The sequence below is a fragment of the Camelina sativa genome, chromosome 15, assembly GCF_000633955.1.
Source record: "Camelina sativa cultivar DH55 chromosome 15, Cs, whole genome shotgun sequence".
In the NCBI taxonomy this organism is placed as follows: domain Eukaryota; kingdom Viridiplantae; phylum Streptophyta; class Magnoliopsida; order Brassicales; family Brassicaceae; genus Camelina; species Camelina sativa.
The window spans coordinates 15,293,639-15,315,558 of NC_025699.1; the positions used below are offsets into that span (position 1 = coordinate 15,293,639).

Sequence of the window (21,920 nt, forward strand, 5' to 3'; positions counted from 1 at the left end):
TCCAATTTTTTCTTCATTTTTTTTCTCTTTCTGAAAAACAAGAAAAGGTTAAAACTAAAAAAAGCACCCTAGTTTCAGTTTTTAGAATTCCAAGATATCCGGGAATGAGCGTATCTCTCTAGCTAAGACTCATTCCAGCCAACTCTGAATCCAATTCCCCATTGTTCAGATCCAAATCCCATTGTGTTCCAAACTAAACAAGAGGTAATAATATTCTCTACAGTTCTCTTCCTTTTATAACAGATTTGTTTCATTGGTGTTTTATGCATATACATACATGAATAATAGATTCCGAAATGAATGAATAGGGGGAAGGTAGAATAAGAATGGTCACTATAGATTCAAAGTCTACCACTTGAAATTCTCATCTTCAATGCTGCATCTAGTGATACGAAATTAAAATAACTAGTATGATGAATTCTTGGTTTTGTGAGAAGGTAGAAGAAAGAGAGGTCACTAATAAATTAGAGTCTACTACCATTGTACTCATCTTTAATGCATTTTGCATTTACACACATTTAAGTGGTACACATATCAAAAATATCTGGTTTGTATAGTAAAAATCTCTTTATTTTATTTTACTATTGCGTAAATCCGTTGAGAATCTAATCCGATGTATCTGGTCAAAAAATGCAACTTATTTGTCTACAATGCAGGGACTACAAAATTGAACATTTCTCTTTACCAAAAAAAATATTAGAAAAGAAGAGAAAAAGAAAATGAAAGTGGCGGTGGTAGGGAGTGGGATAAGTGGATTAGGAAGTGCCTACGTACTTGCGAACCAAGGAGTCGAAGAGATTGTCTTGTATGAGAAAGAAGAGTCATTGGGAGGTCATGCTCGAACGGTGCGTTTCGATGGCGTTGACTTGGACCTTGGTTTCATGGTCTTTAATCGTGTACGTTTCCCTTTCCCTTTCGCTCATGTTTTTTTTTTAATTTTCCATAGAACTAAATACAATTTTTTCCTCCAAAAAATTAAAAATATAGAAATAAATAGTTTTATCTAAAAAAAAGTTTATACATTTTCTAGAATTTTCTTTATTTTCGTGAAAAGTGTGATGATAATTGAGGCTTTTTACCTTTATGTGTCCACTGGTCCACATACCACACAGATGGACCATACCTCTTGTCTTGTGTTTTTTGGTTCACTGTACGTTTTTTTTCTTCTTCTTCAGTTTGTCAAATTTATGTTTTAATTTGCTTTCTAAACGTTTGGAATTGGATACACAGAACTTGGATTACATTATACTATATGATTAGGACCAAATCTAAAAGTTTCTTTCTAAATAAGTCAAAACTTAAACGTATACTTATTGTTTAATGTTACAGAAATGTCAAACGTACGTATTTATAGACGAAATAATAACTGTTCTCGTACGATCCCGACCCTACATGGTGTTCAAATAAAGACCAACTACGAATTTTAGTTGATATGATAGTTTTAAAGTTCTTGTACAAATGTGGAATTAATGATTCTTTTTATTTTATGACATGACATAGATTGAATAGCACCATCTTGTGACTTTTCAAACTTTGGGAATATTATCATTTTATAGATAGGTAGCAATTTCATAAGCACACACTACTTCAGTTCATCAGTAATATTTGATTTGTTATTTATTAGTTTTGGTAAATTAGTCTTTTATGAATTATCGGATTGTGACATAGTGTACACTATTGGGCTTAGATAGCATCTTCTCTACATTAATAACTTATTCATATTATACAAAATTAGTCTCAAAATGTTATGAAAATTAAATGTGAGAACATATCCGTATCTTCAAATGTTCATAGCTCGACCTTTGGATATTTTAATCATACATAAAATATGTTGATAGGTTACATATCCAAACATGATGGAGTTCTTTGAGAAACTTGGAGTAGAGATGGAGGTTTCAGACATGTCTTTCTCGGTGAGCCTTGACAATGGCAAAGGTTGCGAATGGGGAAGCCGCAACGGTGTCTCTGGATTGTTTTCTCAGAAAAAGAACGTTTTAAATCCATATTTCTGGCAAATGATCAGAGAAATTGTTAAATTCAAAGAAGACGTTTTAAAATACATTGACGAGCTCGAGGGCAACCCCGATATTGATCGAAACGAAACCTTGGGAGAATTCCTTAATGCTCGTGGATACTCTGAATTGTTTCAGAAAGCTTATTTGGTGAGGTTCTTATTCTTTATAGTGGTTAAGACAAAATGTTAATTGAAGTTTTCTTGGACTAGGAGTTACCTCTAATTATATATATTTATGTGGAGTAGGTTCCCATATGTGGTTCGATATGGTCGTGCCCATCAGATGGTGTCTTAAACTTCTCTGCTTACTCTGTTCTTTCATTTTGCTGCAACCACCACCTTCTTCAGGTTCATTAAACTTCTCACATCTTTCTCCTTTTTTTTTTAATTATTTCTTGGTTTTTCTTAGCTTAATTTTGTCCTTTTTTCAGATCTTTGGGAGGCCACAATGGCTAACTATTGCTGGACGTTCTCAGACTTATGTTGCAAAGGTTCCAAACTAAACCAATGATATGTGCATATGGTTGTGTTTGGCATATATTTACTTGCTACCTACGGATCAGGTTAGGGCAGAATTGGAGCGACTAGGATGCAAGATCAGAACAAGCTGCGATGTAAAATCTGTTTCTACATCCGAAAATGGTTCTGTAACTGTTACAAGTGGAGATGGATCTGAGGAAGTTTTCGATAGGTGCATCTTGGCTATGCATGCCCCTGATGCTCTGAGATTGCTTGGTGAAGAAGTCACATTTGATGAAACTAGAGTTCTTGGTGCTTTCCGATACGTTTACAGGTTCAGAAAATTCACACCTTTAATTATCCTCTTCTATTAAAAAAAAAAAAAAAGTTAACCAATTCATTAACATTTTGTCATCGATTGCAGCGATATATATCTCCATCACGACATTGATTTGATGCCACGGAACCAAGCAGCTTGGAGCTCGTGGAACTTCCTAGGAAGTACGGAAAAGAAAGTATGTGTAACATACTGGCTCAATATACTTCAGGTACAAAACAATCTACTTATTTTTAAAACACAGGTTTGGCAATGACTTGAAGCTAAATATTGATGAGATCTATTGGTGCAGAACCTTGGCGAGAAATGTGAACCATTCTTTGTAACACTTAACCCAGACTATCCCCCAAAGAAAGCATTGCTCAAATGGACTACTGGTCACCCTGTACCTTCAGTTGCAGCTTGGACAGCTTCACAAGAGCTTCACAAGATTCAGGGCAAACGTAACCTATGGTTCTGTGGTGCATATCAGGGTATACCATATATTTTGAAAACCTAAAACATATAAATCCGTTTTTTCATTGTCTAACCTTTAGCTGAATTTCACCTTTCAGGCTATGGTTTTCATGAAGATGGACTAAAGGCAATGATCAAAATTCTATATGATCAAAGCTCCTTACTCTTTACAGCATATTGCATGTTTGTAATAACTAACAGGTTTATGAATTGTCTTATTCAGGCTGGCATGGCAGCTGCACGAAGTTTGCTAGGGAAAGAAACCGCTCTTCTAAACAACCCGCGGCATATGGTCCCTTCCTTGACAGAAACAGGGGCTCGGCTTTTCGTTACTAGGTTTATGGGACAATTCATATCGACTGGTTGTGTAACGTGAGGCTCATCCTATCTCCTCAATTTTAGATAATATTATGTTAAAACCATTGTTAAGTTAATACATACTATGAATTTAACAGAATACTTGAAGAAGGAGGAACTATGTTCACATTCGGAGGGAAAGATTCTACTTGTCCGTTGAAATCTATTCTCAAGATTCACAGTCCTCAATTTTACTGGAAGGTACATATATAATATGACAATGAAAATGTTTGAATATCCTTTTCCATTATTTCATAGTTCAAGAACCTGGTTCTTGATTTCTTGATTCTTGATTCTTGTGTTTCATCTCTTAGGTTATGACACAAGCGGATTTAGGACTTGCAGATGCTTATATCAATGGAGATTTCTCTTTCGTAGATAAAGACTCAGGACTTTTGAATCTGATTATGGTACACATTGTAATACACTTGTAGTAGCATAGATACTTTAGTTTGGGAGTTATTATTTTCTAATGTTTATCTGCTAAATTTATTAAACTTTCTGCAGATTCTCATTGCTAATAGAGATACGAAATCAAATCTTACTAAGAAAAGGTAAAAGCTTTGAATTTTGATTTGCCTGCAAACTTTATCTCCTAAGCTTTCACTCCTAAGCTTTCACACTCTTGCAGGGGATGGTGGACACCGATGTTTCTAACTGCCGGTGTAGCTTCAGCAAAGTATTTTCTGAAGCATGTATCTAGGCAGAACACATTAACACAAGCTCGTAGAAACATTTCTCGTCACTATGACCTTGTATGTAGTCTGAACCTCCACCTCCATGAACGTTTCTTCCTTTTTTGGCTTTGAGTTTATTACTAAATTCTCTGTTGGGTTTATTCACAGAGCAATGAGCTTTTTGGTTTCTTCTTGGATGATACCATGACCTACTCCTCTGCAGTATTCAAGGTGACTTATTAAAGAACTTTCATGGTTTCTGTTTCTTTAGTAACTTTACTATCATTCTGACTTGAACCTTTCGCCATTATCTCACGTTTATAGTCAGACGATGAGGATCTTAAAACTGCACAGATGAGAAAAATATCTCTTCTGATTGACAAGGTAAAGCATTTTCTTGATCTGAAACAAGAACCTGTGAAATTTCCTCTGTTCTTGAATAACCGAAGGGGAACATTTCAGGCGAGAATAGAGAAGAACCATGAGGTTTTGGAGATTGGATGTGGATGGGGAACTTTGGCCATAGAAGTTGTGAAAAGAACTGGATGCAAATACACTGGCATTACGCTATCTATTGAACAGCTTAAGTATGCAGAAGAAAAAGTGAAAGAAGCTGGACTTCAGGTTTGCATAATCCATCTCTTGATCTGACTTCTGTTCCTCTTAAGATATGACTGACTCCTACAACTTCTGAAATTTCAGGATCGTATTAAGTTTGAGCTCTGTGATTATCGCCAATTATCTGATGTCCAAAAATATGACAGAATCATATCTTGGTAAGAAAAAAAAAAACTCTCTTTTTCCCTCTGGTAAGAGTTATTAAATTTTCTTATGACATAACGTTTTTGAACATTTCAGCGAGATGCTAGAAGCGGTTGGCCATGAGTTCATGGAGATGTTTTTCAGTCGATGCGAAGCTGCACTAGCAGAAAACGGCTTAATCGTCTTGCAGGTAAAATAGTTCTTGCTAATTTCTCTTCAAAGGTCATTTCTCAAATGTTTTTCATAACCATTTGATCGTTTTTATAACGTATTGACCATAACAGTTCATATCTATACCCGAAGAGCGATACAATGAGTACAGACTAAGTTCAGATTTCATAAAAGAATACATATTCCCTGGTGGCTGTCTTCCTTCTTTAGCCAGAGTTACTTCAGCTATGTCCTCTTCTTCTAGGCTATGGTATATATACATGTTCATCCTTATTTTTTTCCTCCACCACAATCTCTTCGTTGAATCAATCTAAATCTTGAAAAAAATATACAGCATTGAACATGTTGAGAACATTGGGATTCATTACTACCAAACTTTGAGATTGTGGAGGAAGAACTTCTTGGAGAGACAGAAGTAAGACAAAATTATCAAAAACATCTCCTCTGTTTTCTCTTCTGTCTTCATCATGTTTATACTCACATAAAAAGAAACTATCTTTTTTGTGCAGACAAATCATGGCTCTTGGATTTGATGATAAATTCATAAGGACATGGGAATACTATTTCGATTATTGCGCAGCTGGCTTCAAGACTCTTACCCTCGGAAACTACCAGGTTAATAACATTACTAGACCAGAAACAAAACAAGTATGCTTCTTTAGTTTGCTTGTAATCCACGGTGAGACTGTGAATAACCTTTTGACACAATACACAATGCAGTTGGTGTTCTCACGTCCAGGGAACGTAGCTGCATTCGCGGATTCATACCAAGGATTCCCTTCTGCTTATTGTATCACCTGAGAGGCACCAAACAACATTTTTGGTTGCTTATATTTTTCGAACTATACAATATTTTGATGAGCTGAAACAAAACAGTATGATTATTTATTTATTTGGATGGGTGTGCTGCTAATTGTGAAATTTTTCTTGAATAAAAAAAAAAGAGATTTACTTTGGAGAAGAAAAATAAGCATTTACTTGTTGAACAACACACTCGTGAAGCTTTAACCAATTGATATAATACACTGCATGTATAACAACAATCTTGTATTTGTCCTGATCAATATGCCAATCTTATCTAGTCATTGTCAACTATGTGACTGGAAACTTTTAATATAGTAGTATTAATCAACTCTATAATAATAGTTCACCTAAAAATGTAGATAATAAATTTGTTTGATAGTCGCTGACCGTTTACGTTTCTTGCTATATGTCTTTCAAATTAGTATGGTGGAAAAGAAATGGTCGTAGGCATGGAGAGCCCACAACTCATCACTCTCACATTGCAAAGTGCATCGACAAGAAAGTTCGCAATCAACCGAGCCATTAGGAACACCATTCATTATACAGATCATTTTATATAATTGTCAATGGACTTGCTCCATCTTCATCTCAATACGTAAAATATTGCAATGCCTTAAGTTGTCTTGGACAAAGGTGGAGATTGAAAGAGTTACCAGTCCATCTTCCCCATCTTTATTTCTTTATGGCCCTGATGGGCTTCACGCTACATAAGAGAAATAGAAGAAGAGTTGGGCTTATGGTAAAAGAAGTCACCAGATGACATCAGCATGAAGTAAGCTTATCTTAGACAGAGTATGCATCCAAAAAGTTACAAGTAGCCACCAGAATGTCTACATATCCTCACAACAAAAACAACATACAGTGACTTCTTCACTTCTAGAATTGGACATTGTCACTAGTTAAAACATTGATTTAGGTAATTTTTTGACCCCAGGTACATTTTCAGTTGGTCTCTTGGTTCACCTTGGAAGAAAACTTAAGAACAGAGCTTCTGTCTGCTCCCCAAACCAGCTCCAGGATGATTGATTCTCCGATCTTCACATCGTTAGCATTGCAAAACTCTTTCCAACTTCCTGCCAATTTCATTCTCTTACGTTCCACCTCAAAACACATATTGGTAGACCACTTCATGCCGTGTTTATCCAAGAAACTCATCTTTTTTGCCTTTTGTAATCCATTCACCTTTGTGAAAGGTATTGGAAGCGTCTGCGAGAGATTGAAACGAGGGTGAGATAAGGATGAAGAATTCTGTAAAAAGGAAACTTAATGGCTTGGTGATGAAACTAACCAGTTTAGATTCTCTGATGTTGTAAGGTGTAAGGGTCACTGTCACAAAACGGTTTTGAGATTCTGAAGAAGAAGCTTTCCATATCAATCTATTCTTCACTACATTACCTTCTGATAAGCAATCTTCTTCTTCTATCTCTCCAGGGGATAAACGTAAACCAAGAGTTCCACCTTTTTGGAAGTTTGAATGTGAAGAAATCACCAGCACTAAGTCCATTAGCTTGACAAAAACTTCTCCATCCTCCTCTGATGTAAGTAGTTCCGCATGATTTCTTTCGTTTCAAACTTACAGTCCACGATCTGCCCTTTTCATTAATCAGAATCCTCTCTCCACATCTTGTGTTTAGACCATTTGCTCTCACAAAACTCATTGGAAGATTCTGGAAATTTCATTACAAAACAAAACATGAGTTTGAATCTAATCAGACCCTTGTATAAGAGTTTCTTTTAGTGTTTAAAAAATCGAAGAATTAGAATACCAGTGAGTCATAGCGTAGATTTGAAACCGTGACATTAGCCACGAAACAAGATTGATCTAGTGAAGACTCTGCTTTTTTCTTTTTCCTTTGAATCTCCCCTGAAAAAGAAGAGGCGAAGAGACACTCTTATCTTTTTATATACTAATACTTACAGATTCATATTCCACTATATTATGAGCACATCTCTTAAATATATCAGTTAGAGAGGCAAATGAACACAACTCACCGAGGTTGTTCTGGTTGTCTAAAGAAGACACATATTGAATCTGACAACAACTAGGTCCCAACATTGTCACGTGAAAACTCATGTCTCTCTCTTGTTTGAAGACAACGATGTCGCCGATGCGAAGATCATGTGCGAGAGCAAACTCTTTCCAACCGTTTGTGAGTCTCTGCCCATCTATTTTCACTTTCCAGGTTATTTTGGATGCGTCTGATCTTAACTCTGCCGTCTTCTTCTGCTCATTTCTTCCTTCAATATTCTTCAAGAAGAAAGCCACAGGAATTGTCTGAAACAACATGTAAATACGTAACAGACATATTATGCTCAATGAGCTTCTCAAAATTACAGGGGCATAGACAGAGATAGAAGAAGGGGAAGAGTAAAAGAGAAAGATTACCAAATGGCTTTGAAAGCCAGGAAGAAGAGGCTTGAAGAAATGTTGATTCGCCATCATCAAAGCTCCTAAATCTCTCTCAGATTTTACACTGCAATCTCAAAGGGGGAAAGAGTGTAGTAAACACAAAATTATAAACATGTCAAGACTTTTTCTTTTTTTTTTTCTCAACGAGAGACTGTTTGGTTTCCCACTAGTGAAAACTCCTTGGAACCCGAGAGCTTTAAAAAAAAAAAAAAATCTAGTAATGATTAATTTTGTTTCGAAACATATATTTATTGTTGAGTTTTCTTTTCTTTATAGGACTAGGTTACGGAGGAAAACTAATGCACTTAACATGCTTTTATAATAACAATCATAAATTTATCCATAAATCAATTAAGTAGAAGTGAATAGACGATAAACCATACCTGTAATAACATGTTTCCTCAGTCGAAACAGAGCCTAACAAGAACCTCCCACTAGATTAGCTTCAGTAAGTTGCACGCCGCTACAAGAATGCTTTATCACACTTCCTACATGTCTTCACTGTAAAAATAAATACCTACAGCTTATTTCATCTCTGTGTGGTCTAAATTTGGCTCCAAGCCTCCAAGGCATCAATATGAGACATACATGACCCGTTTTATTACCTTGCATTGTACAGTCTTTCGTAATTGTAGCCATGAAAGTGGCTTGGAACATCTGCTGCAGGTTGAGACATATAATTTACTTCTTTCAAAAGCTATTGGCAACTTGGAAGAGTACTGGTAAAAAACATGACCATGTGATACCAAGTATTCAGCCGGGCTGATGCAGCTTTGAGATTTCATGAGACATGGCTGTGTGGTGTTGACAAGGTTGTTGTGGGGATACTCTCGCGAAAACACATTAAAACTTAAATACGATTGATCTAGTCTTCAACATATCAAGCATAACACTAGATACACACTCCACAACAATGGTTAACATCAGAGATCACAAAATTTATAAACCTAATCTCGAATCGAAGGATAAGGTTGCTTGTGATCTAATAAAAACAAAACCAACAGTATGTCTCATGTATCCAAAGCAGTATTTTCAGTATTTACTGACCTTGATCCAGCTACCAAAAGACATTTGCCTTGCAACTTCACTTGAAAAGTTACCTCAACCATGAAAAATTCATCATTTGCCAGATGGAATCGGATAATCTAGTGACTGTTTACAACCAAAACATTTTAAAGCAGAGGACCAACACACCAAATTCTCTTCCTCCATCAATGTTAAGCGGAAGAAAAGTTCTGCAGCCATGCAAGTAAGTGTTTCCAAAAGTGTTATAATCAGAAGGTACAATCCAATGAAGAAGAAGAAGAAGAAGAAAAAAAAAACAGCAAAACGTATCCATTAGCGACATTTTTTGGATTAGCACCCACTCCAGAGAGAAAGAGCCGGAGATCTGTTGATGATGGCCACACGATTCTCACTTGACAATCTCCAACAACAGAGGTCATCTTCTGCCCTTCCTGTATGTAATCCGTATTTGTAGGCGTACATAACACAGCCACCCTCATTGGTAAACAAGATTGAGTTCCCACTCACACCATAACCATCAGGAAGCTCCTTAGCCGAGCAGCAGACATTTCCAAAGTGTCCAATAAACAAAACACGGTCTCCCAAATCGCTGACCACGACCCATTTACCAGCCTCCTCATCTAGCTTACTCACTCTACATATGAAGCCATTAATATCTACTTCATCAGAAGAAGAAGTTGGGATAGTATTCTCAACAAGGAAAAGCTCGTCATCACCAGATGGAACCAGAAAATTGCTTGAATTCATCGGCTGTGAGGGCATCAGGGGAATAAACACTTCCAGCGAATAAGGATCGATAATGACAACATCTCCGTTGAAAAAAGCTGCATAAAATCTGCCTCTAAAAGTGACTAAATCCCTGCAGGGAGCATCTGAGACGTTCTGAAGCCACAACCATCTCATTTCAGAACTTCTCAACACCAACAAAACTCTAGAGTAGTTGAGGATCACAACGTATTCTCCTCCTCCTCCTCCTCCTCCTCTCTCTTTGTTTAACGGAAGAAAGGCCACGCCTCTGTAATTTGTTGACGATTCTTCAGGATCCCAACCAATCATTCTGTACTGATGGCCTAGAGATAGAATCTGACAGTCGAGCATTTTCACCAAGTTTCGATCAGATCCAGGGATGTTAACTTTCACTGAACATTGAAGAGGATATGGAAGAAGCTCTATATGATCGTCTTCGTCTCGGCCAATTCCTCCCATAACATACGCAGTAGGCGACACAGCAGCACGAGTTTTGACGACTCTAAAGAGAAACAAAGGGACCTTCTCGAGTGTGCACGAGTCTTTGCTTTCGAGAGTGAACTCGGCGAGTTTGGGAAGAGAGTAGCTTGCGCGTAACAAGGAAGAAGGAAAGGGAAATGCGGATCGCCACGAGGTACAGACAGAACGAGCATGAACAACATGGAAACAGTTGTTAAGAAGAGTTGAGATTGTTAGCAGTAGCTCTTCAGGGAGAAACGACCAGTCTGTCTTGGACAATGTGAGATCTTTCGTTGCCATTTTTGCTGATGGAGACGGAGACAGCTGCAGTTTTGAAACCTAAAAAACCAAACCAAAAAATTACAAATTGCGAAGATTGATTCAAATCAAATACAAACATCGGGTGATAAAAAAAAGAGTTTCGTACAAGTTCCGGGAGAAGAGAGCAGTCCAGTATCATGGATGATGTCTTCTTGTCTGTTTCAGGTTCTTCCATGTTTGCTGATTTGCTGCGATTTTTGGAATTCCGAAAGAACAAATTAAGAGTCGTCTAGTGTAGATTAATCGCAGATCTAGCCTCGTCGGGTCGTGTTTTGACTTTCATTAACTCATTATTATATTTAACTTGCAGAAATGTTTATAACATTATTATTATTTTTTTTGGTATGAATTAAGCTTATCGNAAAAAAAAAAAAAAAAAAAAGAGATTTGAATAGTTCCACAACGACAAAAAAAAAAAATGTTCCACAAGTCTTATTAGATGATAAAACTCTGTTTTTTATTTTACAAACCAGTTAAATAAAGGTTCACATTTTGGTTTATGAGTGTGTGCATAAATCTTTGAAAAGTGTTGGGAGATAATAATTAACAGTTTCAGCTGGCTACATCCTCTCAACGATCCGTAAAGAGGTAGAGAGTTTCTGAAACCAACAATGTTTTCGATTTCTACAGATGGTGATACAACTTTGTCTTTGTCAGATGCCATTTCCTTTGAATGCTGGTTTCCGTAGACGCATACCGGCATACGCTCAACGATTTCTTTTTTGGTGCGTCAACCTTTATGTATTCGTTGAAGAAATCTATTAGTTCTTCCTTCTTTAGCTCTTTCACCTGACCATAACACAAAAAAATGTAAAGGGCTATGTTATATGGTTTCAACTATCCAAAAAGGAAGACTAACGAATTTTGCATTAAGGAGCAAGACGTTCTTCATAGTTTGTCGATTTATCCATGCGCTTAAATTTGTCTGCCCCGTCTTGAATCTCTCCCCAATAAAACCAGGACTCCTCACTCAAGTTCTTGTGTTTTTCAAGCTTCATATCTATCAATGTTGTTACATTGCTCTGGGAAGAAAGTTACGTCATAGTGATATTTAATCTCAAGCAAAGCAAATATCATCTAGAGCATCTGGTTGTGTCATCTCACCTTGAATTCTTCATCGCTAATATTGTAAAGCTTACTCTCAATGTCTTTGAGTAGTGACTCGACCCTCAAATTTATATGTCCAGGTCCCTATTAACAAACGCAAAGGTAGTTTAAGAAATATATGCATAAACAAGAAAGGGGTATGCAAAGTCCGAGTGGCAAAGAGGCAAGAAAGATTGGTAGTTTGGTACCTTGACTGAAGACTGGATAATGAACTGTACACCATAGACATCGATCATCATCATCAATGCTTCCACACTGGTCTCTTCTACCGGAGGATCGGAGTTACTTCAAATTGTCTCCAAATATGTGGAGGACTGTTTCGATGTTGTTCATGCTTGCTCTGTTTGCAACTCGTGGCAATCCACATTTCCTTTTCCATCTTTCCTGTTACGCCCAAGTTACTTTCTTTCCACATTCGACGAAGTCACTTTCGAAAGCAAAGACTTGTGCACCCTCGAGAAGGTCCCTTTGTTCCTCTTTAGACCCTGAGCTCCAACCATTGCTGCTAATTCGTCGTTGGATTCTGAGTATTTTCTGGGAGGTCATATAGTAAGGAAGCGCTTTTCGTCGATAATGATTTTCAGGTTTTTTTATACCCATGCCTACAAATATTTATCAAGTTTTAAGAAAGAGATAATATTCAAGCAATCAATATAAAAAAATATTTTTGGTAATTATCATCTTTAAAGGGTTATTACTTCGAAGCAACACAAATGCGATGATATCGTCAAAATAACTGTGGACGATGCGATGATAGAAATGAACATTTTGTGAGATAGATAGTTTTTTAAAAAAGACCACTGCCAAAAGTAAATATTCTCAAAAAGATAAGGGATTTCTATTAAAGATTAAAAATGACGCATAAACAATACTCTGTACTAACAAATATCTTGTCACTAATTAATCATTTTTAGAGACTGTATCTGCACATGTCAGTATTAAACTAGTATTAATCAACTCTATAATAATAGTTCACCTAAAAATGTAGATAATAAATTTATTTGTTTGATAGTCGCTGACAGCAGTAATCAACAACAAACCCATTGTTAAATATAATAAAAGTCTGTAATTATATTTTGTTGACTCATTGATGATATTAATAAGAGCTGTACAATTGCAATCTCCTTCAAAACTAGCTGAAGTACTCTCTGTGACGCAATGCGGCTAGTAGTGTTTTTTTTTGCTTCTGCTTCCAATGGTGTGAATAAGCATGAGATAACTTTCCTAAAAGCCAACATTTTGTTAACCATGGTGGTTAAGTATTAACTAGCCACCTCTAACTTGAGATCAAAGTTACATTTTACGAATATGACTGTCGTGTAGAAGATGGCGTGCTGATTGTGACTTTGTGAGTTTGTGACTGTTTGTGAGTTTTCATTGCATTATTGATATTGATATTGATATTGAGTAATGAGTACCTATAGATGGGTTATTTAATATATTTGGTAAAAATTGTATACAATTAATAATAATTATATAATACAAATATATCGTGTTTGTAATAACACATATTTAATAAATTTAAAAGAAATCGATAAAACCTATAGGTGAAATTTTTGCGGCAACAATATTTGTTATGATTCACCAAAGTTAAAACAATATAAATCCATATTTTTAAAGTAATACGCGTCAAATTCTATGCATTTGAAAAGTTTAAATATTTTAATTATGCTGTAAAAAAATAAAAATAAAATAATTACATAAATATCGAAGAAATATACATATGTTTATTCCCGGTTAGTTTACAAAATGAATCCACATTAAATTACATTTATGTGATCAAAAGATTATTTATACATCAAACAAAAATAGCTTAATTAATACAGTAAGTACTACCAAAATAAACTCAATATATCTATATATATATATATATATATTATTTTTTAAAAATGTACTAAATAAATAAAAATGTCAAGATATGGCTTTCATAAAGTGGCAAAAATGTAGGTAACTTACCAATTTTAAATACTAACCGAAAACAAAATATGGAAAAATCGAAATAAANAAAAAAAAAAAAAAAAAAAAAAAAAATCCGTTCTGTAGCTTCCTTCTTCTTTCTCTCTTTCCCCTTTGTATCTTCCTTCTTCTTCAACCTCTCTCGATCTCACTGATTGATTCTTCTCGTCAACAACTCGATCTTCTCTTCTTCTTTCTAAATTAGGATTCCTACACACGAAATTCTGATTTTTTTTTTTAATTTTATCGAATTTATATTGTTTTTGTTGTGAGAGATAAAGAGTTGTAAATTAATCTATCTCTCTCTGTGATTCAATAAAATGGAGCAGCTTGTTAACTTCATCATTCGACCTCCAAGGTGAACACCTTCTCTATCCCTAATTACGAATTCGAGTTTTTTTTTTTTAATCTTTCGATCTTGCGATTGAGTTTTCAAATTCTCTCAATCGTTTAAGTATAAGAATTTAGGTTTACAATTTGTGAATTGAGTGTTTTTTTTTTGTTGCTGTGTACGGTGATTAAACTAGATAGATGTATAGCCAGGAAAACAAAATTGTGGACCGCTTGCAAAATTTGTCTTCTTCCTAATTTTTTTTGTTTGCATTATTTTTGTGTACTTCACTTGAGTTTCTCTGATTAGAAGAAGAATCAAATTCTTGTTTTTTTTTTGGGTACCCGTGTGATCTCTTTGTGTCAATACTATTTTAGATTCTGCTGGGGATCCTGATTCTGAATCTTCAAGAACGTTGTCCATGTTTTGGTTTTGAACTCAGACTTAGGATTTTTGGGATGGTTACTAAACTAGAAAATGTACCTAAGAGGTTATATAAACATCTATCTGAAGATTGTCTATTTGTTGTTTGTGTGCTGCAGGGCTGAGTATGATCCGGAACATGATCTCTTGGAAAAGGAGTTCATGATGAAAGGTAGATGGTATCAGAGAAAGGATTTAGAGGTACAAAAGGATTTATTTTTTCGTTGTAAGCTTGTAGAATCAAATCTTTTGTTTTGTGGAACCTTCCCTGTCTTGGATTTTTATGTATCTATGATAGTAATAAATGGAGGTCCTACCATTGTTTGTTCTTGTAAATTTTCAAATTCTATTTTTTAGAAAGTAAGGTAATAAGGGTACGGAAGTAAAAGAAACTGATTTGTTAGTCAAAAGTGTGTTTTCATTTGCTATTTTGATTTCTTTTCCTCGCTTGAGTGTTGTTCGGATGTGTCTTTGGCAGGTTAAAAACAGTAGGGGAGATGTTCTACAGTGTAGTCATTATATGCCAGTTGAACGCCCTGAAGGAAAGCCTTTGCCCTGTGTAATATACTGCCATGGCAATAGGTACTAGAACGCTTGATAAAGATATCTTGAGCTATAAATTATCATGAATATGATTCGAGTTGTACTGCTTAACTGTGTATCTCCTGTCCCTTTGGTTTACTCTTGGTCCTCTTGATTCTTTGCATTGCTTAATGGCCCTGCAATTCTGTCTTCCAGTGGGTGTAGAGCGGATGGCAGTGAAGCCGCAATTGTGTTGCTGCCTTCAAACATCACAGTTTTCACACTTGACTTTTCGGGATCGGGTCTCTCAGGCGGGGAACATGTCACCTTAGGCTGGAACGAAGTATGTGCATCTTTAATTATTCTTGTTTGTCTCTTCTACTCTTCAAAATATATTGTTAAGTTGGAATAAACATGTGTGTCCTAATTTATTCCGTTGTTTCATATTTTAAACCTATGTAAACCAATATGGTTGTGCGTCTACAGAGGAACTCTATTGTCATCGTGATGAAGACATATTTCATTTGATTTGGACTCTACTTCATGTTTACATTATTCTGAATTATGGTGTGATCATTCTTCTTACTAATGCTAAATTTGATGTATGTGCTTGCAGAAGGATGATCTGAAGGCTGTGGTTGAGTTTTTGCGGCAGGATGGAAACATATCTCTAATTGGGCTATGGGGGAGGTCAATGGGTGCTGTTACTAGGTTTGCCTCAGTCTATAATTTATTAATTTATTAAGAGCGTATCCATTTCTCTGCCGTGCATGAAGTTTTAAGTTAATGGTATGAGACTGTGTCAATGGAAAGTTACTCTTACCGAAGATTTATATATGTTTTGACGCTTCACTAGTTTTCAAGGGTACAGTAAGTGGTGTGATACTTTCCGGTGATTATCCATATTAACTACATGTCACAAGTGAACGAGTATAATGAAGTTCTGAAAAAAGCAATTTGTCATTGAAGTCACTTGTACTGCCTGCTAAACTACGATAGCATTGTGTTGAATAATCCTTTTTTATTGGTACAGCTTGATGTATGGAGCCGAGGATCCTTCGATTGCAGGAATGATTCTAGACAGCCCATTCTCCGATTTAGTGGATCTGATGATGGAACTTGTAGATACATATAAGTTTCGTCTGCCGAAGTTTACTGTAAGTACATTTATATTCTGATGCGAATTGTTCTGTACTGCAAGGCTTCCATATTGCGTTTAATATTATGGTATTTAGCTTTCTCTACTGTATGTTCAGGTAAAATTTGCGATACAGTTTATGCGGAGAGCTATTCAGAAAAAAGCAAAGTTTGATATAATGGATCTGAACACCATTAAGGTCGTCTTTCTCGACTTGTTTGTCCCTTTTATCTACTTGATTGCATAAGTCTGATATATACAACAGCGTTATTACTTGTCATGATCATCCTGGTAGTTGGGAAAGTTTAATTGTTTATATTCCATGCTGCAGGTGGCAAAGTCTAGTTTTGTTCCAGTTTTATTTGGACATGCCTTAGATGATGACTTTATCCGCCCTCATCATTCAGATCGGATATACGAAGCTTACATAGTAAGTTATTTCCTCATGCGCATGTTCATCTTCTACTAGTTCCAATGTGCCTCAGTATTAAATCTGCCTTACGATTATGGTAGGGTGACAAAAATATCATCAAATTTGAGGGAGACCACAACTCCCCAAGGCCTCAATTCTACTTTGATTCGGTAAATATATTTTTCCATAATGTCCTTCAACCTCCAGAGGTGGTGGGACCAACATTTTATGACCCATTGGATGAATACTTTGCAAAGGTAATGCGACCGTTGCACATATGACTGTTTAAATACTTGTTTCTGCCTTAAGAAACGTCAATAATGATGTTTATTTTATGTTCAGGGCAGTTGGGGCACTATGCATGACACAAATATTCCACAATCCTCAGTACAGAAAAGTGAGTCATACTGGTTTCCTCTGAAGTTTCTGGCAGGTTTTATTTGTGCTCAAAGTCGTCATCTTTTGTCAACTTTTAGGTTTAGCCGCGGGTAGCATCTCTGAAGCAATTAATGAAGTCCGCAAGAAACGACCCATGAGTCGCACAGATGTCAGTAATTCTCGAGTAATCTGGGTCTTTTGAATGCTTATGTCCTTTATACTCAAGACAGCTAATGCATAGGTTTGGATGTTTGGTATTCCATTATTTTGATAATGGTTCGAATAAGCAGTCATTTGCTCCCCTAACATTCCAGTCTTCCAATTTTCATATGCATTTAGTGTAAAAATTTTAGAACGCCATAATTGTCTAATTACAGAACTTTACTGAAAGAGCTTAAAGCTTATGAAATATAGTGGAGTCATGGATTTTCTCTTGCACAATTGATTAAAGTAAAATGAAATATACTTCCCAGAAGGATATAGGTTGCAGTTTTGAGCTTTCTCCTTTGTAATATTGATGTTTTTAATTATTTTTTTCAGGTTCCCTCGAGTGTCACATCTAACGGTTCTCCATCAGAAACTAAGGTACAAAATCAGTTGCTCCTCCTTTCCATATCTGCTTTTTGTGCTGTGTGTATATGGTCGTTTGATCATATAATGGTCATTCAATTAACAATGGTAGAGACACAAGTGCCATGGTGACCAGCTGTAAATCGTGCGAAACAGAAAAGAAAATATAATGAAAGAGACAAAAGTCGAAATTCCTGATGCTGCGTAATGTTTTTGTTTCAGGAAAAAGAGAGTCATGATGGACACGACAGTTCATCTCCTGATATGATAAGCTTTGATTTGTCAAATGGCGATCAATACCCTCCTCACCTTAGGATGGCTTTAGATAATGATCAATATGTGGAGTATCAGATGGAGGATTTCCCATCTAATGCAGAGGAAGAAGAAAGGGTGAGACTGAAACTGGAATTCTAACCTTTTAATATGTCTATGTTCTGTTGATGTTCTCATAATCTTATTTTGTTAATTCAGATGCTTATGAAAGCGGTGATGGAATCATTGAAAGACTTGGAAGTGCAAAGTCAACAGAAAAAAGATCCTCCTGAGACGAGAGTTCATGGTGGCTCTGCATTTCTAACAGCAGCTCAAGGCCTTCCTCCCAGGGAAGAATCAACTTCAACTCGAGCAAATCAATCCGAGACTGATTCGGCTTCCAGTCCAGCAACACGTAGCCAGGATCAACTACCGTCGTCTTCCGAGCCCAATCCTCCAAGTGAGACCTCGACTTCTCTGGCGAGACCCATAAACGCTTCTGGTCCTGGCTCTTTAAGCCAGAAGGAAACCGAGACAGGTGACATGTCAGGAGTAACAAAGGCCACGGTGACAGTTGAACGTAGTAGTAGCGCACCGGGGAAAGTATTAGACGGATTAATACGCAGGTGGGATCTAAACTTCTTCAAAAACAGCAAATAAGTCCAGTTATGAGTTTGGTTGTGTAATTGCGTCAAGTCAGTGCTATACGTATTGGTTCAAAAATAGAAGGGTTTTTCAAAGGTTTGTCATGATCGATAGGTGGTTAATAATTAAATTCGATGTTGGCTTTGGTTGGTTATTCAAATGTTTACATATGATTTTTTATTCAAATGTTTGTGTTCTCTTGTGGGCTTTGGACAGTTTGAACAGAGATATGCGTTGTGTTCATTCCAAATGCACTTTATTATCTTGTTACAAAAAACATGATGATTCAATTAATGTTCATCTAAAGTTAAACTTAATAATGTATTTTCTTGAACACAATCCTTCCTTGATCACTTACCGAATGATGCTTTACATTCCAAAATTAACAAAGATAAGTTCAAAAGTTCTAACTAAGCGTGTGAAAGAAGATCATGAGTTATTTATGGCGTCCACAATAACATTCTTCTACCTTACTCTGACAAATGGAACTTAAGAGTTTTCAGACGGTAGCAGCATTCAGCTTTGTCCACCTCCGGAAAATTGTCATAAGCAATAGACATGAGGATTGGCAAACCATCCCACATATCAGACCAATCCACAAACCCTGTTTTCACCAAAAATATATCAAAGAAATGAATCAAACACAATTTAACAAAAAAAACAAACTTAAACCATATTTCAAAAGAGAGTCAAACATTCACCTTGGCATACAACTTCAACTTGAAACCACAAAAGACGGATATAGGCATTCCAATAAGGTAGAATGTTCCCAAATTTATAACCGTGACTATACGTTGCCATCCGCATCCTCTTGCTACTCCTGTATATAAATTTTGAATATAAGTTTTTCCGTGCTTTGATGATTCAAATAAAATAAAAATGATTAGTCGAAATCTTTTACCTGATAAAACACCTTGGATTGAATCAAGAGTTATAGAGGCAGCAAGGAAAAACCTCATTGATGCAAACTCGTCTTTAATTACATGGCTATTGCTGAATAACCCAACCCAAACATCATGTCCTATAAGTATGGCAACCACTATGCAGAGAGCAAGAACTAAAGACAACTTAACGGATACAGAAGTCGCTTTCTTTGCCCCTTTTACATTTCCTGCTCCAAGTTCATTGGACACACGCGTGCTGCAAAGTTTTTGAAATATACATTTTTTTAAAAAACAATATTACTATGAGATGAATACATAAGTATTTTGAAACAATTATTGATGAGATGAACAAACCTTGCAGCTGCGCTAAGTCCGCATGTTAACATGTAGCTAATTGATTCCGTGTTGACGCTGAATGAGATCAATATTACACACAATAAGCTACTTTTTTGTTGATGTAAAGCATTGCTTACACTATGAAAGTGATATAATATATAAATAAAAAATCATACCATATAGCTACTAAAGAGGTGGTGATTTCTGGATTTGGCATCAATCCCGCCAAGAAGACAAGAATCTCGAACGCCCAATATTCTAAACTGTTGCAATAAAATAGTATTATTAACTTCAAAACGCATATGAAATTTTGCTTGTTAACATGTATGCCGGGTGTGTCACAACGACGATACTAACACAAACCATTGGCTTTATGGTCAAACAAGTATACAAGAAGTTAGTAGTTGAGAATGGTTATTGATCTGACTTACCATACCATAGCAGTAGAAGGGATGCTTAACTTCAAGTTTACAACTACATAACGAAACGATTCCAACGAGAATCCAGTCCATGTTTCCTTAAACTTTTCTGAACAAACCACATAAGTTCCGAGAGAAATGAAACCTATCCACAATGAAATAGATGTAGCTATTGGAGCACCAATGAATCCAAGCCCAGCTAAATGCACCAGCGCATACGTCAGACCGATATTAATCACCAAGGGAAGAAACGAGAAGACAACTAGCGGAATAATGATGGATTGTGTTTGGCAAAATCTCATAATGTTTTGTAAGAATCCATAAGCAAATAAACCGGGGGATAGATACTTCATATAGAGTGCAGCTTGTTTTGAGATGCTAGGATCTTGTCTAAGAAGTAAGAAGACCGGTTCCGTGAAAAACCATAAGATGGTGATGAGGATGGTGAAGACTAATGAGACAATACAAGATGATTGTAGATGAATCCCCAACATCCTGTAGTTTTTTGCACCAAAGCCTTGTCCACACAATGTCTCAAGTGCTCCACTTAACCCTGTCTAAATATTAAGACTCGTAAAATTTCTTTATACACAAATAACACCGATATATATATATATATATATATATATTATGCATATAAAACACTCATTCAGCATACGTTCTGGTTAATACGAAAAAGACAATTTAGGACACAACTCATAAGCCCATCCACTTGTCTAACTCTTTGTTAAAAATATTTTTTTAATATGATATTTTCGAAGCAAAAACATGGGGTTTTGTAACTGTTTTGGTCCAAGTGGATTTATTTATTTGGTCGGAGTGGGTTTTAGTAACGTATGGAGGTAGAAAACAAAAGAAAATGTTGGATACGAATTAAGCTTGAAGAATAAGGAGTACCATGAAGGCAAAACCGGTGACGGTAGCCCAAGAATTAGCGAGGGTAGCACCGGCAAGCTCAAGTTGGCCGAGATGAGAAGCAAACATCACGGAGGTTAAAGGGATACAATAGTAGAAAACATTGGTGAATATCATTGGAAGAGAGTAAATAATTTGACTCTTTGCTTCTTCCACGTCAATCATTTTTTGAACATAAGTTGATGATTTCCCTCTTCCTCCTTCACCTTCATGGTCATCCGTCGACGTGAGATCAACCATTGTGTATATGTATCTTCAAGGACTTTTGGATTCGGTTAGGGGTATGGAGAAGATGATATTTTATATTTGTGAATGTGAAGAACTAAATAAAGGATTAAGTGGGAGAGGTTTAATGGGATGAGTTCAAAGGACCTGTCTATGTCAGAGAGGAGATGCCAACCAATTTCGACTCTTCACAGACACGAGGAAAAAAGAAGATAAAACAAGTAAAGGTACGCAAAAAGAGTTTTATTAAATATTAACATAAAACTAAAAAAATATTAGCACACTCACTAATCTCACTAATGAATTTTATATTAACACGAAAGACCCAAACAACCAAGTAGACAAAGCCAGAAAATATTAGCGCATGATAGCTTCAGTATGTCGTTCGAGCAAACACACTAATTAGT

At 36.1% G+C, this 21,920-nt stretch overlaps 5 protein-coding genes across 7 annotated transcripts in view; 2 read left to right on the top strand and 3 right to left on the bottom strand.

Annotated features, from left to right (window-relative positions):
- Window positions 7-6,131, top strand: LOC104746847. The gene is made up of 23 exons (XM_010468385.2): window positions 7-204; window positions 657-896; window positions 1,839-2,162; window positions 2,261-2,362; window positions 2,446-2,505; window positions 2,578-2,807; window positions 2,898-3,021; window positions 3,103-3,283; window positions 3,365-3,393; window positions 3,490-3,638; window positions 3,722-3,824; window positions 3,938-4,033; window positions 4,131-4,177; window positions 4,255-4,378; window positions 4,469-4,531; window positions 4,625-4,684; window positions 4,763-4,924; window positions 5,003-5,076; window positions 5,159-5,252; window positions 5,347-5,483; window positions 5,568-5,648; window positions 5,743-5,848; window positions 5,954-6,131. Exons 2-23 carry the CDS (start codon window positions 720-722, stop codon window positions 6,032-6,034), a joined length of 2,604 nt encoding a protein of 867 aa, XP_010466687.1. The 5' UTR covers window positions 7-204; window positions 657-719; the 3' UTR covers window positions 6,035-6,131.
- On the bottom strand, window positions 6,772-8,505 carry LOC104746852 (B3 domain-containing protein REM14). The gene is given in 6 exon segments (XM_010468393.2): window positions 6,772-7,243; window positions 7,326-7,506; window positions 7,508-7,704; window positions 7,804-7,901; window positions 8,030-8,312; window positions 8,424-8,505. Coding segments are annotated over 6 exon segments (1,080 nt in total). The 5' UTR covers window positions 8,481-8,505; the 3' UTR covers window positions 6,772-6,979.
- LOC104746850 (F-box/kelch-repeat protein At1g64840-like) lies at window positions 9,547-11,271 on the bottom strand. Of its 2 annotated transcripts, none has more exons than XM_019236905.1 (3): window positions 11,107-11,271; window positions 9,815-11,018; window positions 9,547-9,682 (listed from the first exon to the last, which is right to left on the bottom strand). In XM_019236905.1, the coding sequence occupies exons 1-3, from the start codon at window positions 11,173-11,175 to the stop codon at window positions 9,567-9,569; spliced, it is 1,389 nt and encodes a 462-aa protein (XP_019092450.1). In that variant the 5' UTR covers window positions 11,176-11,271; the 3' UTR covers window positions 9,547-9,566. The 2 variants fall into 2 exon arrangements, with proteins under 2 accessions (XP_019092450.1, XP_010466694.1); XM_010468392.1 differs by having other exon boundaries at window positions 9,596-9,682; window positions 9,794-11,018.
- On the top strand, window positions 14,384-18,958 carry LOC104746856. Its single transcript, XM_010468398.2, has 14 exons — window positions 14,384-14,421; window positions 14,937-15,018; window positions 15,296-15,399; window positions 15,556-15,682; window positions 15,956-16,050; window positions 16,373-16,496; window positions 16,596-16,676; window positions 16,809-16,907; window positions 16,991-17,146; window positions 17,232-17,286; window positions 17,366-17,436; window positions 17,808-17,852; window positions 18,060-18,227; window positions 18,309-18,958. The coding sequence occupies exons 1-14, from the start codon at window positions 14,384-14,386 to the stop codon at window positions 18,747-18,749; spliced, it is 1,686 nt and encodes a 561-aa protein (XP_010466700.1). The 3' UTR covers window positions 18,750-18,958.
- Window positions 18,999-21,920, bottom strand: part of LOC104746855 (protein DETOXIFICATION 18) — a 4,990-nt gene continuing 2,068 nt past the window's right edge. Inside the window, exons 1-7 of one of the 2 annotated variants that reach the window (XM_010468397.2) lie at window positions 21,271-21,631; window positions 20,386-20,930; window positions 20,131-20,217; window positions 19,973-20,029; window positions 19,636-19,874; window positions 19,436-19,554; window positions 18,999-19,338 (exon numbers count right to left, since the gene is read on the bottom strand). In XM_010468397.2, coding sequence (XP_010466699.1) covers window positions 19,234-19,338; window positions 19,436-19,554; window positions 19,636-19,874; window positions 19,973-20,029; window positions 20,131-20,217; window positions 20,386-20,930; window positions 21,271-21,528 — 1,410 coding nt within the window. In that variant the 5' untranslated portion in view covers window positions 21,529-21,631 and the 3' untranslated portion in view covers window positions 18,999-19,233. Of the gene's footprint in view, window positions 19,339-19,435; window positions 19,555-19,635; window positions 19,875-19,972; window positions 20,030-20,130; window positions 20,218-20,385; window positions 20,931-21,270; window positions 21,632-21,920 lie in introns of those variants that run through there. The other variant, XM_019236904.1, reaches the window with a different exon arrangement.

Coding starts and splice junctions, on each gene's coding strand:
- LOC104746847 (XM_010468385.2), top strand. CDS start 720: ATGAAAGTGGCGGTGGTAGGGAGTGGGATAAGTGGATTAGGAAGTGCC. Junction 897..1,838: donor GTTTCATGGTCTTTAATCGT/GTACGTTTCCCT, acceptor ATATGTTGATAG/GTTACATATCCAAACATGAT. Junction 4,178..4,254: donor TCAAATCTTACTAAGAAAAG/GTAAAAGCTTTG, acceptor ACACTCTTGCAG/GGGATGGTGGACACCGATGT.
- LOC104746850 (XM_019236905.1), bottom strand. CDS start 11,175: ATGGAAGAACCTGAAACAGACAAGAAGACATCATCCATGATACTGGAC. Junction 11,019..11,106: donor GCTCTCTTCTCCCGGAACTT/GTACGAAACTCT, acceptor TTGGTTTTTTAG/GTTTCAAAACTGCAGCTGTC. Junction 9,683..9,814: donor TCCGGCTCTTTCTCTCTGGA/GTGGGTGCTAAT, acceptor GCATGGCTGCAG/AACTTTTCTTCCGCTTAACA.
- LOC104746856 (XM_010468398.2), top strand. CDS start 14,384: ATGGAGCAGCTTGTTAACTTCATCATTCGACCTCCAAG. Junction 15,019..15,295: donor ATCAGAGAAAGGATTTAGAG/GTACAAAAGGAT, acceptor TGTCTTTGGCAG/GTTAAAAACAGTAGGGGAGA. Junction 15,400..15,555: donor ATATACTGCCATGGCAATAG/GTACTAGAACGC, acceptor TCTGTCTTCCAG/TGGGTGTAGAGCGGATGGCA.